Source organism: Marmota marmota, unplaced genomic scaffold (assembly GCF_001458135.2).
Source record: "Marmota marmota marmota unplaced genomic scaffold, marMar, whole genome shotgun sequence".
In the NCBI taxonomy this organism is placed as follows: Eukaryota; Metazoa; Chordata; class Mammalia; order Rodentia; family Sciuridae; genus Marmota; species Marmota marmota.
The window spans coordinates 12,086,493-12,102,738 of record NW_026000164.1 but is presented as its reverse complement, the minus strand read 5'-3'; the positions used below and the strand labels follow the sequence as shown (position 1 = coordinate 12,102,738).

Genomic DNA, 16,246 nt, shown 5'->3' with positions numbered 1-16,246 from the left:
TTTCTATTTAGTCACCTAGTTTGTGGTAATTTGTTACAGTAGCTGTAGCAAACTTATTAATCATACACATATCCAATTGAATTGGGATCTCTCAATACCTGATTGTGGATCACAACTTATTGGTATTGTGTACTCTGCTGTTAAGAAGTTCCTTTTTCTTTTGTTTTCTTTTTTTTTTTTCCTCCCCATTAGGTAGTTCATCTCAGAGTTCTTGTATACTATGAGTTATATTGACAGTCTTTCTTATGTTTCTCTAGGCTGCCAAACTTTTTGATGAAGAAGGAAGGAAAAAATTCTTTACACAGGATATGAATAATATTCTTTTAGAGTAAGTATTTCTCTTTTTAGTACTAAAAAATCTTTAGAATTATTCATTTCAAAATATAGCTGGAGGGACTGGGGTTGTAGCTCAGTGGTAGATCACTTGCCTTGCATGCATGGGGCACTGAGTTTGAATCTCAGCACCACATAAAACCATATATAAATAAATGAATAAAGATATTGTTTCCATCTACAACTGAAAAAAAAAATACTTAAAATAAATAAGCATACAGCTGGAGGGAGGCTGAGGCAGGAGGATCATAAGTTTGAAGCCAGCCTGAGCAACTTAGCAAGAATCTGTCTCGAAATAAAAAATAAAAAGGACTGGGATGTTGCTCAGTAGTTAAGCACTCCTAGGTTCAATCCCAATATCAATTAAAAATATATTTACATTTTAAAAAATTTTGAGACAGATACACCTCCCACCCATCCCCCTACACACACACATATACAACACACACACACACACACACACACACACACACTAGGTCTGTGAGATACAGATGCTGAATGATGGCTGATCTAAGACATTAACCCTTCCCTTTTAGTCTTGGAACATGTACAGTTATCATTTGTCTCTTAGCAAAATTATTCATCTGCAAGTTACCATTGTCCAGGATGAATATTAACCTGGACTTTTAAAAGTATTTTATGCCAGTTTATGTGAAAATATTATTTCTGAGATAGCTTAGAGTGTTTATACAAATTGGCTTAATTTTCCACCTATTTTCATTACTCAGACTTGAGAAAAACAATTCCATTGATATCTATTGCAATTAATTAGAATTCATGCAAAATTTTATAGCCAAATGCAAAGTGTGGGTCAATAAAGAAATCCTGGTTGTAGGATAGGATGGAAGTAACATGAAAGTGACAGATTGGAAAGGGGAAGGTAAAGGCTGATATATAAATTATTGATACTGATTGCAGTACTGGAGATTGAAACTAGGGCACTCTACCACTGAGCTACCTTTTATATTTTTTATTTTGAGAAAGGGTCTGGGCAGGTTACTGAAGTTGGCCTGGAACTTGTGATCCTCCTGCCTCAGCCTCCAGAGTAGCATATATTATAGGTGTGTGCCACCATGCCTATCGTAGATTATGTTTAGATCAGGTTTTATACTTAGCTAATTTTACAGTGTAAAATTATTTGATAGTTATGAACCTGTAGGTTCTGAGATTGTGGTCAAATAAGCTATGCTTTTAAACTGTTGGCTCACATTTTAACCATTGATAACAAGAATGAAGTGTATAATTGACTTCAGGCAGAAGTAGGCGCAAAATGATCTGATGAAAGCAGCAAATCTAGCTCCTCGGATGAAAATAACATATGACGTTATAGTAGTGCACACCTGTAATCCCTGTCACTCTGGCAGCTAAGGCCGGAGAATCACAAGTTCCAGGCCAACCTCTGTAACTTAGCAAGCTTATCTTAAATTAAGAAATAAAAAGGACTGGGAATGTAGCTTGGTGGTAGAGTGCCCCTGGGTTCATTCCTGAGTACTTCGGTGATGATGATGATGATGATCATAATGGTAATGATAACGTAAGCTTACTCTGATGGTTTATAGCATCATATGGAAAGATTCAGGACAACAACATGAAATACTATGAATCTGTCTTTTAAATAAATACATGATGTAGACAGTTTCTTGTGAGATCTAAAGAAGGATCAATTGACTGATTAGTTCTAATTACTATTTGTAATTAAAAATTGCAATATCTTTATCCTGTATTGTTGAAAAATGAACTCAGAAAATATGTAACCTGGTGTGCTGCTAGTATTTGGCAGAGGAGTTTCTTTTTTCTGTCCTTTATTTTAGCTAGGTTGATATGTTTGCCTGGAGACTGGCAAATGCTTTCTTTCTGAGTCTCTACCTTTTACCTACCTCCCTTTCAAACACCAGATAAACAGTGCTGCTGTTAGTCATCAGAGCTGTCCCAGATTCCATAATCAGGGGTCTGACTAGCTCTTCTTTTTCTTTCCACCTGAAAGCCCTAAGTGTAGTAGATTAGCTCTTGTGACTGAGACTGTTCTTTTTGTTTTACTCTTCTGTGAGACAGAACAAGTGTTTCTCCCCTGAGAGAATCAAGAGACTATCCTTGGGACATGACATCTCAAATAAGCAGACTGTTGACATTCCAATGTTAGGCTTCTATTTTCAGTCCTCCCATGTCTATCAGGAAACAAATCTTGGAGTTTTGGGGAGCCACCTACTTTTTTTTCCACAGAAGGTGTGCTTCCATTTCCTTAAGCCCTTAGGTTCAGAGTTGAATTTCCCTTTAGTTACATTATTCTATTATTCTCTCTGGCCTCTCTTTGCACTTTCCTAAACAAACATGCCTTACTTCTGTGGACTGAGTTGAGCGCGCGCTCTCTCTCTCTCTCTTTTTTTGGGGGGGGTACTAGGGATTGAACCCAGGGGTGCTTTACCACCAAGTTAAATTCCCAGCCCCTTTTATTTTTTTATTTTGAGATAAGTTCTCATTAAGTTACTTAGGGCCTCACTAAGTTGCTGAAGCTAGTCTTTTTTTTTTTAATTTTTATGAATTTATTACTTAATGCATTCTGAAGCTAGTCTTGAACTTGTGTTCCTCATGCCTCAGCCTCCTGAGTTGCTGGGATTACAGATGCATGCCACTGTGCCCAGCCTGAGTTGCTCTTTAAGAGAGGCATACAGTGATTTTGAGGGTAGTAATCCCCATGAAATTGTCCAGGTATATTGGCTCTGCTTCACCATTGCTTACTTATGCCTGGGAGGAAAAGAGATCAGTTAGTTAGAATGGGGAACCCTTTTCCTTTTGCATAATTGAATTTGACCTGAATCTACAAATATACAACATGCTGACTTGATTTTCTTCTCTATTACCTGAAGCAGAAGTTGCTGATAAATCATGATACTCTTTGCCTGTGATCCTCATTCACCCTAAACATTCTGTTTAACAAATTGCTCTAGGTTTATACCATCAGTCCTTTTGTACACTTAAAATGAAATCTATCTGCCATCTCTTTGTTAGATATTCCTTTAAGGAGACATCAATGAGTAGTGACTGGAATCTCAGTATAAAGGGTTTCACTTGGGAGTCAGCTCTTCTTGTATCTTAGTTAACCTCTTTGGAAACCACTGACTTTTATACAGAGGTCCCTTACCTGGGATCTCTTAGTACTTGGAGTTTCTATTTTAATTTTCAGCTTCAAAGAACTTTCATTAACAAGACAATCGTAGAAGGCCTTCTATCCAGAGTCTAGACTTTTAGTGAGGACATAATCTCATGATGTTATCTAAACACATGTTATCTGACCACATAATGCTATCTAACAAATGTCTATAGATAGAACTCATGATCATAGTGGTTGTTTACCATGTGAACCTTTAATTTGACCCCCTGGTTCTTGTAGGTCTTAAACTTCTTCCATTTTTAATTTTCTATTTAGCTTTTCCAATACCAAAAATTTTCTACTACCAATTCCAAGGAGTATAATTTTTCACATCTCATTTTAAATGAAATTGCAATTTGTCTATGGATATACTTTATATGATATGGTTTCTTTTCTTCCCAAAAAACTATTAATTTAATCCTTGGATACATCTTACATTTGTGAAAAGTTCTTCAAAGTCTGTCTTTATCTTCTCTTATAATAGAATGTAATGATTTGGACATAGTTTTTGCCAAGAGCCCCAATTTAAAAAAATATATATATTTATTTTTTAGTTGTAGGTGGACACAGTATAGTTCATTTTTATGTGGTACTGAGGATTAAATCCAGTGTCTCATGCCTGCTAGGTGAGCGCTCTACCAGTGAGCCATAGCCCCATCCCCAAGATCTCAAATTTGATCATGGTCTTCAAATTTATCTGTTCTTATCTTTATTCAGTGATAGTTGCTAGGTAATAATGTCTTCCATCTTGAAAGAGACCTCTGCTATTGGTAGGTTTGTCCTGCCCAGAATAGAACTATTGCAGCAAACTTCCTCCTCGTCCTCATCCTCGTCCTCCTGCTTCTTCTTCTGCTGCTGATGCTCCTCTACCTCCTCCTCATCCTTCTCCTCCTCCTTTTCTTCCTCCTCCTTCTCGTTCTCCTCTTCTACTCTCTTAGCTAATGTATTAAGTAGAAGTAGAAACTGGAAAATTATAATAAGTTGAACAAACTATTAAATATGTATCTTATAATACCACAAAGGGAAACAAAGACAGATAAAGTATTTCATGTCTATAGCTGGGGGTAGGGTATTTTTTTCTGAATCTCTACTTTTTTCAACTTCCTTAAAGAAAAAAATATTCTAGGAATTAAATGAAACTGTGTCACTGGCTGCTATAGTGATTACCAGAGTGTGGAGGGCTGGCATAATATCTCTTTGAAGATATTATGGTTAACCCAAAAATACTTGATGCCTGTCATCAAAAAAGTATTGCCAGGGCTGGGGCTGTAGCTCAATGGCAGAGCACTTGCCTAACATGTGTGAGGCACTCTGTTTAATCCTTAACACCACATAAAAATAAGTAAAATAAAGGCATTCTGCCCATCTACAACTATAAAACATTTAAAAAAAATGTTGCCAGCTTGTTGTGGTCATATAAACTTTACTCTGAAGTTAGACTCACAGACTGTTTTCTGTAGTTTTACTGTTTATTGGAAGGGAGGTAAATTCTATGAAAAATATTGTCTGGGAAATCATGGGAGTATAAATTGAGAACAACAATCAGCCTTTGCCACCTAAAAAAAATTCCATATTGTTTGTTGTTTTTATGATCAGCATTGAGTTACAGCTACAAGAATTAGGCCCTGTTATTCGTAGTGGTGTCTACTCCCATCTTGAAGCATTTGTGCCATGCAATAAAGAAACACTGGTAAAACGGCTAAAGAAGTTACACCTCAATGTCCAGGTAAGAGGAACAATAATAATATCTGCCTTTGAGGTTTTATAACCTACAAAATGAGAAATATTTCTAATTAGGGTCTTTATACATTAATTACTTTATATCAGATTGAACATATTTAATAATCATTGCAAGATATTGAAGGTATTTGGATTCCCTGATGAATAGTTACTTCTTTAATAATTGATAGGTCTCTCTGAGAATGTTTCCTAAGGCTGGTCAGTGTATAGAAAGCAAGATCTGATAAGCATAGGATTCTTTATACATGTAAATTGAGAGACATAAATTCTTTCTCAATTCAAAGCAAATTAATGAATGAATTTAATTATAATATCTCAGATTTTGTGCCTTTACCTGGCTTTTTCAAACATCAGCAGTTGGAGGGAGCTTGCTGTCATAATTGAAATGGCAGAAATGGGTACCAGAGGGAGGGACGGGGGGGGGGGAATGGGAATTAGAATTAGGAAAACAAGTTTTCTGTCACATGGTTTGTATCCCTGAACATTATATTGTTCAGTTTTTTATTTTTTGAGCTTCATATAAGGTGTACTATCTGTTTTCTTCTGCAGCTCACTGTTTAACACTCAACATTATGTGCTTCAGATTTATGTATGTGTATATGCAATGGAAATCTATTCATTTTTTACTGCATGCAATTAGAACACTGTATATAGTGTTTTATTGTATGAATATATCCCAGTTAATTCCAGGTAAATGGTCTCAGCTACATAATTCTTCAAAAATAATCATCCAGGAACCATGATACTGAATGTTGACATTCAAAAATGGGATATTATAACAAAATGGGTTGTTATAGCAGATAGTCATGTGCTTCGTATTTATTAATTGATATATATGGGATAAGTTAAAATGATTATTAGTAATAAATTTGTATTCTAAAAAGTCATCTCTACCAAAAAGCACCTTTTAGAAACAGTTGTTTTAGTGCTGTGGATGTAGCTCACAGTAGAGTAGTTGCCTAGCATGTATTAAGCCCTGGGTTCAATCCCCCAGCACTGCAAAAAGATTTTTAAAAAAACCAAAAAATTCTATTGTTTTACTGAAGGAAAACTAAGTCTTAAAATATTTGTGCACCTATGATAGTGATAAAAATATGTTTTAAATAGTTACCTATGTTATTTTGCAAGATTGAAAATAATAAGTTGGTTGATTAGAGCTATTAGATTAAAAACCTACTTGTTTTCCTTTTTACCCAGAACACATATGGATAAGAGTCTCCTAGTTTCCTCTTTCATTTTGGCCTTGAGCTTGCATTTCTGCTTACAGCATAAGACACAATTACTGGCCTTGAGCTTGTATTTCTGCTTACAGCATAAGACACAATTACTAACAATAACCAAGAGAACAGGATGCCAACATCCTGTTGGTAACTACTCAAACAAGATCATGCAGATAGGGCTGGGGCTATAGCTCAGTGGTAGAACACCTGCCTCGCACGTGTGAGGCACTGGGTTCAATCCTTAGCACCACATAAAAATAAATAAATATATTTTGTCTATCTACAACTAAAAAAAAAAAAAAAAGATCATGCGGATCATATATTCCAGTATTCCAGAGAACTGTCTTCTTTTGGGAGTGCTTTCCCATTGTAATGGGGACTGTCTAATAATCTGTACAATGTAGATTTCATCATTTGTATTATAAAGTATATATAATTTAAAACATTTTTTTGTTTTGTTTTGTTTTTGTACCGGGGATTGAACCCAGGGACATTTTGTATTTCATTTAGAGACAGGGTCTTGCTGAGTTGCTTAGGGCATCACTGAGTTGCTGAGGCTGGTTTTGAACCTCATAATCCTCTGCCTTAGCCTCCCGAATCACTGGGATTATAGGTGTTGTACCACCACACCCAACAACATGGGGCTTTTTAAGAATGTAAAGAAATACTACTAATAGTTTTGCAAGGGCAACAAGTAAAAGCTGGGACTCTCCTTGGCAAACTGGGAAATTTTATCATTCTAATTTTATATCCAGTGTTAATTAATAAAAGCAAGTGCTATTGAAGAAATGTCCATATTTAGATATGCTAACATTTCAAATCTGTAATCAATACTTGAAACATAAATTTCACCTTTTGAGAATCTGTTCATTGAATAAATTTTGTTAAGATATTTGAAAAACTTTCAGTATGTTTTTTTCTCAGGATGATCGTTTAAGAGAACCTCTGCAAAAACTGAAACTGGCTGTTAGCAATGTTATGCCTGAACAGCTATTTAAATACCAGGAGGATTGCCAGGCTCGTAGTCAAGCTAAGTGTGCCAAGTATGTACCCCTTCTGTTTCGACAGTCTTTACCATTTGAGAAACACTTTTAGCTGTTAGGGGTTGGTCTTGACAGGACTTCATCATCAAGTACAAATCCACATACACCACTGAATGATAAACTGAATATTTTCTAAATGATATGTTGCTACCTCAACTGCTTTAGTGTCAAAGGCAAAAGACTGTTGATTTACTTTATGGATGTGATCAAATCAAGAGCTAAGGGCTGGGGTTATGGCTCAGCATAAGTGCTTGCCTAGCATGTGCAAGGCCCTGGGTTCAATCCTCAGCATCACATGAAAATAAATAAAATAAAGATATTGTGTCCAGCTACAATTAAAAAAATATTTTAAATAAATCAAGAGCTAAAACTGTTCAGACATTTCATATACTGACTAATTCGACTAGCTGGTGCTGGACACAAATATTTTCTGACCTAAAAGATAAGTATGCCTTTATATTATAGTTTGGATACTTTCATTTGCCAAGCACTTCATAGCTTACTCAAAGTATTATGTAAAAAGGTAGATTCCCTATTTAGTCTGTTATTTGAGTAAAAGTTCAATTATGCAATTCTGGAAGTGTTTATGGGACATATTGTAGGGTTAAAACTTTGCTTCTTAAAAGGTTTTTCAATTTTTAGGTTGCAAACAGATGAAGAACGAGAAAAGAATGGATCTGAGGAAGATGATGATGAGAAACCAGGGAAGCGTGTCATAGGACCAAGAAAGAAATTCCACTGGGATGACACAATTAGGTAGAATTTAGCCAGTCTTTGCTCTTAACCAAATATACAGTGGAGAAGTAAGGTTGCTCATAAAAGGAATCTATAATAGGGAAAGGGACTGTAACTTGGGGGTAGAGCACTTGTCTAGCATGTGTTAGACCCTGAGTTGAATCCCCAACACCATGAGAAAAATGTAGTAAATTAAAGACTAGATTGAAAACAATCAAAGGGTAGTATGTAGAAAATATATATTTAGGAGACCATTACTCTGGCCCTAATATCCTTATATTGTTTTTTTTTTTTTTTTTAAGATAGAGAGAATTTTAATATTTTATTTTTTTTAGTTTTCGGCGGACACGACATCTTTGTTTGTATGTGGTGCTGAGGATCGAACCCGGACTGCACGCATGCCAGGCGAGCATGCTACCGCTTGAGCCACATCCCCAGTCCTCCTTATATTGTTATCACTTTCATTTTCTTTTTTTTTTTTTTTAATATTTATTTTTTTAGCTATAGGTGGTCACAATATCTTCATTTTATTTTTTATGTGGTGCTGAGGATCGAACCCAGTGCCTCATGCACGGTAGGCGGGCGTTCTACCTCTGAGCCACAGCCCCAGCCCCACTTTCATTTTTATGTGATACTTTTTATAACATAAACTAAGAATGGAATGAGTTACACTGGATTCAGAAGGTGAAGTACTCAATATACTTACATAAATCAACCGTCTTTCTTGCAGTATTTCTATACCCCACAGAGACAACTCTTCTACCTATCTTTGGTACCTGTCAAAGGAAATTGTTTCATTTTGGGGTTAGACTAGAGCAATGAATGATAAATTTTAAAAAACATCTTGTTATTATCTGAATTCTTCAGATAATATTCTTGTTACAACTGTGTGCTTTAAAAAAAAAAAAAAAGTCTGTTGTTAGTACCTTGGAAGAATTTTTCTCCAGAAATAGTAGTGGAGAACTCAAGAATGACTGTATCATAACTTACTTGGAAGGAACAGAGAATGATAGGGTGTGGACATCAAGTGACTTACATTGGACTGTGAATAGGAAGAAGGTTTAGGAATACCTGAACAAATCAGTTAATTTATTTTGCTTTCTTTTCCATTTTTTGTATTTATGAGTGATACTTGTTTAAAAACAAACAAACCTATGTCAAGTGAGCCTAAAGGAGTTTTTTCTCTCTCTTTTTTGTACCAGGGATTGAACCCAAGGGTGCTTAACCACTGAGCCACATCCCCAGCCATTTTTTTTATATTTTACTTGGAGACAGGGTCTCACTAAGTTGTTTAAGGCCTCACTAGGTTACTGAGGTTGGCTTTGAACTTGCAATCCTCCTGTCTCAGCCTCCCGAGCTGCTGGAATTAAACCTGTGCACCACCATGCCTGGCAAGGAGTTCTTTCAATAAAGATAATTCTGTTTCAAACTTAAAATTTTCTATTGTTTCATAGTAAGATTTATATGTAATAATATTTTTATCTATTTAGAACTTTATTATGTAACCTCGTCGAGATCAAATTGGGATGCTATGAGTTGGAGCCAAATAAAAGCCAGTCTGCTGAGGATTATCTTAAATCCTTCATGGAAACAGAGGTGAAGCCCTTGTGGCCTAAGGGCTGGATGCAGGCGAGGTAAGAGATTGACCTCCTGAATTCTGATTTACTCTCTTACTTTGTTATTAAAGTAAGAGAGTAACACCTGACATTGGTTTTGCTAAGAACTTAATGTGTTCAACCTCAGTATTTCAAGCCCTTAAAATCCAAAACAGTCCTGTGGGCATATAAAGATATGGATATCAAGGTGATTTTTTAAATTATCATGTTTCTTTTTTGTACCAGAATTTGCTAGTGGAAGAAAACGGGGGAGAACAATTGTTATTATAAACTTCAGGAGGGAACTATCAAATACAGGGATTAGAGCAAAGGAAAAGATAGGCAACCGTAGGGTCTTGGAAAATAGTGAAGTGTCTTGAGAAACTTAAGAATAGCCCTATTTAAAGTCTAAAGAGTTTTAAGAGTATGAAACTTCATAAGCTACATTACCTACCCCACCATTTCAAATTGCTCCATTTATTAAAAATATTAAACAAGTAGAGGTGATAAAACTCCATAATTGAGCACACTAATACCAGTATCTTTATTTGGTAAACATGCAAATGATAACCTATTGTAAGTCAAATGATTTTGTAAGAAAAATAAAGCAATTATGTTATTATCTGCTATAAAAAAATAATAATTGTATCCTTTTAATTTTTCCAGAATGCTTTTTAAGGAAAGCCGGAGTGTACATAATCATCTTACTTCTGCTCCGTGAGTAAATGCAGACTCCAGATTTCTTGATTTATCTTTATTCTTGTAGCTTTAGTAAGGAGATGTATCATTTATTAAATGCTAGTTGAAATACGATTTATTTAAATCGTATTTATTTAAATTTATTTAAATCGTATAAATTTCCATTTATCACCATCTTCTTAAAAATAAATCATTGGTCTGTTTCCTGTTTAGACCTCAGAGTCTATTAAAATAGTTCTCAGGCTGTTCTTCAAAACCTCCTGAATCTAGAATGTGACACAGACTGCCTGGGATTCTTGTATAGAAAATGTTGAAAATATACAAGCTCAAGGGTTTCCCTTTGTTTGTTCCTGGGATTCTATCTTGTCGTCTTATTGTTCTTTTTTTCTACCTCTTATTAACCATCTATATAGGTAACCTATGGCCTTCTGCCCCTAGCTTACCAGGACAGTTCCATATACAAAAGTACCCTGCTTTACCCTAAAGAGTGTTTTATTCTACAAAATTAACCTACTCTTAGTGTTCTTCTTTCTGTTTAAAACTGGATGTTTCCTTAATGAAATGATGTGTATGAGCACACATATGCTGGAGGTTCAAACCCAGGGCCTTGCACATGCTAGGCAAGTGCCCTACCATTGAGCTACATCCCCAGTGTAGTGAAAGGATTAGTAAAGATCTCTTATCCTCCTTACATTCAATAAAAGGGCACATTTTTTGTCTATTGTTGCTGTTCGGGTGAATATTGGTCAACTCCATAATTTTTTGTACCTACAAATTAAGGCTACTTTTCTGTAGCCTGCAAGTGTAGTCTTAAAGAGTTACTAAAATTTAAAATTAGCAAGTTATTAAGAATTATTGAGCACTCTATTCAATATTCTGCTAAGATGTCTGATTGACATTGTTTGAACAACATTATAAAATTCTTTCCTTTATATTGTTATAACAGATGAAAGTTTTTAGGAAGAACACTTTGTATACCATCAGGGATCTATATTGAGTTGTTGTAGTTTTAAGTTCTTATTATTCTTGGAATGTTCTGTTGTTGTTATTTGTTTGTGTTTATGTTGATATGAGTTCTAGCTTTGTTCCCAGACTGGTCTTGAACTCCTGGGTTCAGGTGACCCTCCCATCTCAGCCTACCATGTATTTGGGATTATCGATAAACATGCGTCACCCAGCTTTCCTCTTGCTTTTGTTTTTTGAGATACATTGCAGTTTACTTTGTTGCAAGAACTTAAATCTATGAGTAAATAAACACAGAGAGATAAATTTGTGTCGATAATATATATGGCCTTTAGTTTCTCTATAGTTCTAAAACCATGTGCATTACAATTCAGGTACAAATTCAGCAATGTAGCAGGATACAAAATTAACACCGATAAATCAGTTGTGTTCTTATATACCAATAATGAATCGGCTGAAAGAGAAGTTAGGAAAACTATCCCATTCAAAATAGCCTCAAAAAAAATAAAATACTTGGGAACCAATCTGACAAAAGAGGTAAAAGACTTCTACAATGAAAATACAGAACACTAAAGAAATAAATAAAAGAAAACCTTAGAAGATGGAAAGGTCTCCTATGTTCTTGGACAGGCAGAATTAATATTGGAAAAATGGCCATACTACCAAAGGCATTATTCAAATTTAATGCAATTCCCAATAAAATTCCAATGATGTTCTTCATAAAAATAGAAAAAGCAGGGCTGGGGCTATAGCTCAGTGACAGAACACTTACCTAGCATGTGTGAGGCCCTAGGTTCAATCCTCAGCACCACATAAAAATAAGAAAATAAAATGAAGGAATTCTGTCCATCTACAGCTACAAAAAAGAATTTTAAAAAGTAGAAAAAGTGGTCATGAAATTAATTTGGAAAAATAAGAGGCTCAGAATAGCCATAGCAATCCTTAGTGAGAAAAGCAAAAAACAGGAGGCATCACAATACCAGACCTTAAATTATACTACAGAGCTGGTATTGGTAAAAACAGGCATGGTTTTGTCATCAAAATAGACATGAAAACCAATGATCTAGAATAGAAGAAACAAAGAGAAACCCAAATAAATACAGCTATCTCATACTAGACAAAGGCACCAAGAACATACATTGGAAAAAAGATAGCCCCTTCAACAAATAGTGCTTGCAAAACTGGAAATCTATGTGTAGTAGAATGAAATTTAACCCCTATCTCTCACCCTGCACAAAATTCAAAGTATATTAAAGACCTAGGAATTAGACCAGAAACTCTGCACATACTAGAAGAAAATGTAGGACGAACATTCCATCATGTCAGCTTAGGAACCAACTTCCTCAGTAAGACTCCTGAAGCACAAGATGTACAGTCAAAAGTCAATAAATGGAATGTATCAAAATAGAGTCTAGGGGCTGGGGATGTGGTTCAAGCGGTAGCGCGCTCGCCTGGCATGCGTGCGACCCGGGTTCGATCCTCAGCACCACATACAAACAAAGATGTTGTGTCTGCCGAAAACTAATAAATAAATATTAAAATTCCAAAAAAAAAAAAAAAGTAGAGTCTAGTGTCATGTATAACTAAAATAAGAACAAATTTTTTTAATCAATAAATGGGATGGTATCAAACTAAAAAGCTGTTTCACAGCAAAGGAAACAATCAAGAGCATGAAAAAAGAACCTAGAGAATGGGAGAAAATCTTTGCCAAACACACCTCCAATAAGATATTAATTTCCAAGATACACAAAGAACTAAAAAAGCTTAGCACCAAAAAAACTCCAAATAACCCAATCAATAAATGGACAAAGGAATTAAACAGATACTTCTCAAAAAAATACAGTCCACAAGTATATGAAAAAATGTTCAATATCTCCAGCAATCAGAGAAATGCAAATTAAAACTACAGTGATATTTCAGCTCACACCAACCGGAATGACAATTATCAAGAATACAAGTGACAGGGTTGGGGCTAGGGCTCAGAGGCGGAGCACTTGCCTGGCACTGGGTTTGATCCTCAGCACCACATAAAATACAATGAAGTTATTGTGTCCACCTATAATTAAAAAAATAAATGTTAAAAAAAATCTTAAAAAGAATACAAGTGACAATAAATGTTGGTGAGGATGTGGAGAAAAGAGAATACTGATACATTGGTGGGAGTGCAAATTTATGCAAGCACTCTGTAAAACAGTGTGGCGATTCCTCAAAAAACTTAGAGATGGGGCTGGGATTGTGGCTCAGAGGTAGAACGCTTGCCTACCATGCATGAGGGACTGGGTTCAATCCTCAGCACCACATAAAAATAAAATATTGTGGTCAGGATGGAGTTGTGGCTCAGAGGTAGAACACTTACCTAGCATGTGTGAGCCACTGGGTTCAATCCTCAGCACCACATAAAAATAAAATAAAGATATAAAAAAATAATAAAAAATATTGTGTTCCACCTATAACTAAAAATATATATATTTAAAAAAACTCAGAAATGGAACCACCATTTGATCCAGTTATCTCACTCCTTGGCATATATCCAAAGGATTTAAAATCAGCATACACTACAGTGACACAGCCACATCAATGTTTCTAGGAACACAATTCATAATAGCTAAGCTATGGAAGCAATGTAGATGCCCACTAACAGATGAATCCATAAAGAAATTGTGGCGTATCAGTGGAATGTTATTCAACCATAAGGAAGATGTAAATTGATGGATCTGGAGACTATCATACTAAGTGAAATTTGCAAATCCCCCAAAAAAGAAATATGTGGATCTTAACACACACAAAGGTGGTTGGGGAGGGAAAGGATAGAAGTTAAGTTGATTAGACAAATGGGAATGAAGGGAAGGGGTGGGTATAGGAATAGGAAAGGCAGTGGAATGAATCTGACATAACTTTCCTATGTACATATATAATCACATCACAGTGAATCTCTCTGTCGTGTACATCCACAAGACTGGACTCCCAATTAGAATAAGATATACTCCATGCTTGTATAAATATATCAAAATAGATTCTACTGTCATGTGTAACTAAAAAGAACCAAAAAAAAAAAAAAAAGGAACACCCCTAAACAAAAAAACAAATACAAACTGACTCATGTTTTAATTCTAAAGTTGTTTATGTAGGTTCTCTCCCTCTGTTTTTGTTTTTGTATTTGTTTTGAGTTGAGTTCCAGGCTGTCCTGGAACTCCTGAGCTCAAATAATTCTCCTGCCTCAGCCTTCTGAGTAGCTAGAACTGCAAGCACACAGCACTGTGCCCACCATTTCCCTTCACTAGGTTAAAATAGCTTCATTATCATTGCTAGTTTTGTGTTTTGTTTGATTTTGTACAGGAAAGCAGGATTCTGTAAGATAAGTAAAAAGGAAGACTTTTGCTCTCATGGCCTTCACCAAAAAAACTTTGAAAATTACCATTGCCTTTGTGAAACTAAAGATTCACAGTTTAAATCAAGATGTGTGTTAGTCTCATTGATGACATTTTACCATAATGAAATAAAAACACTCAGATGGGATGAAGTATTTAAGTTTGTCACTCATTTAATTATTCAAAAACATTTGAGTTCTTTCTTCTGTGGAACCCATAAGATTATTTTAATTTTTAAACTTTTCATGCAGTTCCAAAGGTTCCCAAGTTCCATAGTATTTATCCTGCCCTTTTTTGTTGTTGTTTTTACATTTTTATTTGAATGTTTACATTTAAAAAAATAACTTTATAGAAAAATGTTTTTTTTTTAAGTAAAATGCAATTTACAGTTCCTTATCATAGTCCAGTTTTAGTGTGAAGTTTCTTGAAGCTGTTTTCCTACAAATAACTGTAAATTCTTAGTAGTTCTTTGAAGTAAGTTTCCTAGGCAGCTTTGTTAAACTGTTTTAACTTATATTTTATATATTTATATTTGTTTCTTTAACTTTATCATCTACATTTCATATTTTACTAATTGGCATTTTCTTGTGTTTAATCTGAATTGGGAAAAGTGTTGCTGAATATTCTTATAGACCAAGTATTTATATTTTTTTACTTCATCCAAAGAGCTTTCCAAATATTGGGAGAAATTTGCTTAATTATAAGATTCATATGTGTTCCTTTCCTAGTGAGTGATACAACTACTACTGAAAGGCCTCTGTTTTAATCTTTTAGGGCAAAGAAAAAGGTGATTCCTGCACCCAAACCCAAAGTAAAGGTGAGTATCATAGTCATAATTACTGAATGTTGAAATACATTTTTAAGATGTAAAATATGTATGGCGTTTAATGAAGATCATCAATGAAATAGCCTTTAGTTGATTCTTTTCTCTTTTTTTTTTTTTGTAGATGGACACAATACCTTTATTTTAGTCATTTATTTGTGGTGCTAAGGAACCTCACATGGGCTTAGTAAGCACTCTACCACTGAGCTCCAATCCCAGCCTGGTTATTTTCAACTTTGTAAAAATCTTATAACCTTTGTATTTGGGAGAACAGATGACCATGTAGCAGTAGGAATTTACGTATATTAATTAAATCATAAAGCTTAACAATTCTTAGAAATACTGAATAAAATACTGCTTTTAAATATCTTTCAGTTTGGATGTGGTAGCCCATGTCTGTCATCCAGTCAACTTGGAAGACTAAGGCAGGAGGATTGCACATTTTAGAACAGCCAAAGCAACTTACTGAGACCCTGTTTCAAAATAAAAAATAAAAAGAGCTGGGATTGCGGCTCAGTGATAAGAGTGCCCAATGATTCCCACAAAAAAAAAAGATGAGGTTGCAAATATATAAGAGAA

The 16,246-nt window shown here is 35.0% G+C and overlaps 1 protein-coding gene across 5 annotated transcripts in view; it reads left to right on the top strand.

Annotated features, from left to right (window-relative positions):
• Positions 1-16,246, top strand: part of Ubn2 (ubinuclein 2) — a 79,914-nt gene that overhangs the window by 38,130 nt on the left and 25,538 nt on the right. For all 5 annotated transcript variants that reach the window (XM_048786853.1, XM_048786851.1, XM_015493782.2 and 2 more), the window contains exons 7-13: positions 258-328; positions 5,078-5,207; positions 7,366-7,484; positions 8,127-8,240; positions 9,710-9,853; positions 10,481-10,531; positions 15,619-15,661. In XM_048786853.1, the coding sequence (XP_048642810.1) occupies positions 258-328; positions 5,078-5,207; positions 7,366-7,484; positions 8,127-8,240; positions 9,710-9,853; positions 10,481-10,531; positions 15,619-15,661 (672 nt within the window). The remainder of the gene's footprint in view (positions 1-257; positions 329-5,077; positions 5,208-7,365; positions 7,485-8,126; positions 8,241-9,709; positions 9,854-10,480; positions 10,532-15,618; positions 15,662-16,246) is intronic.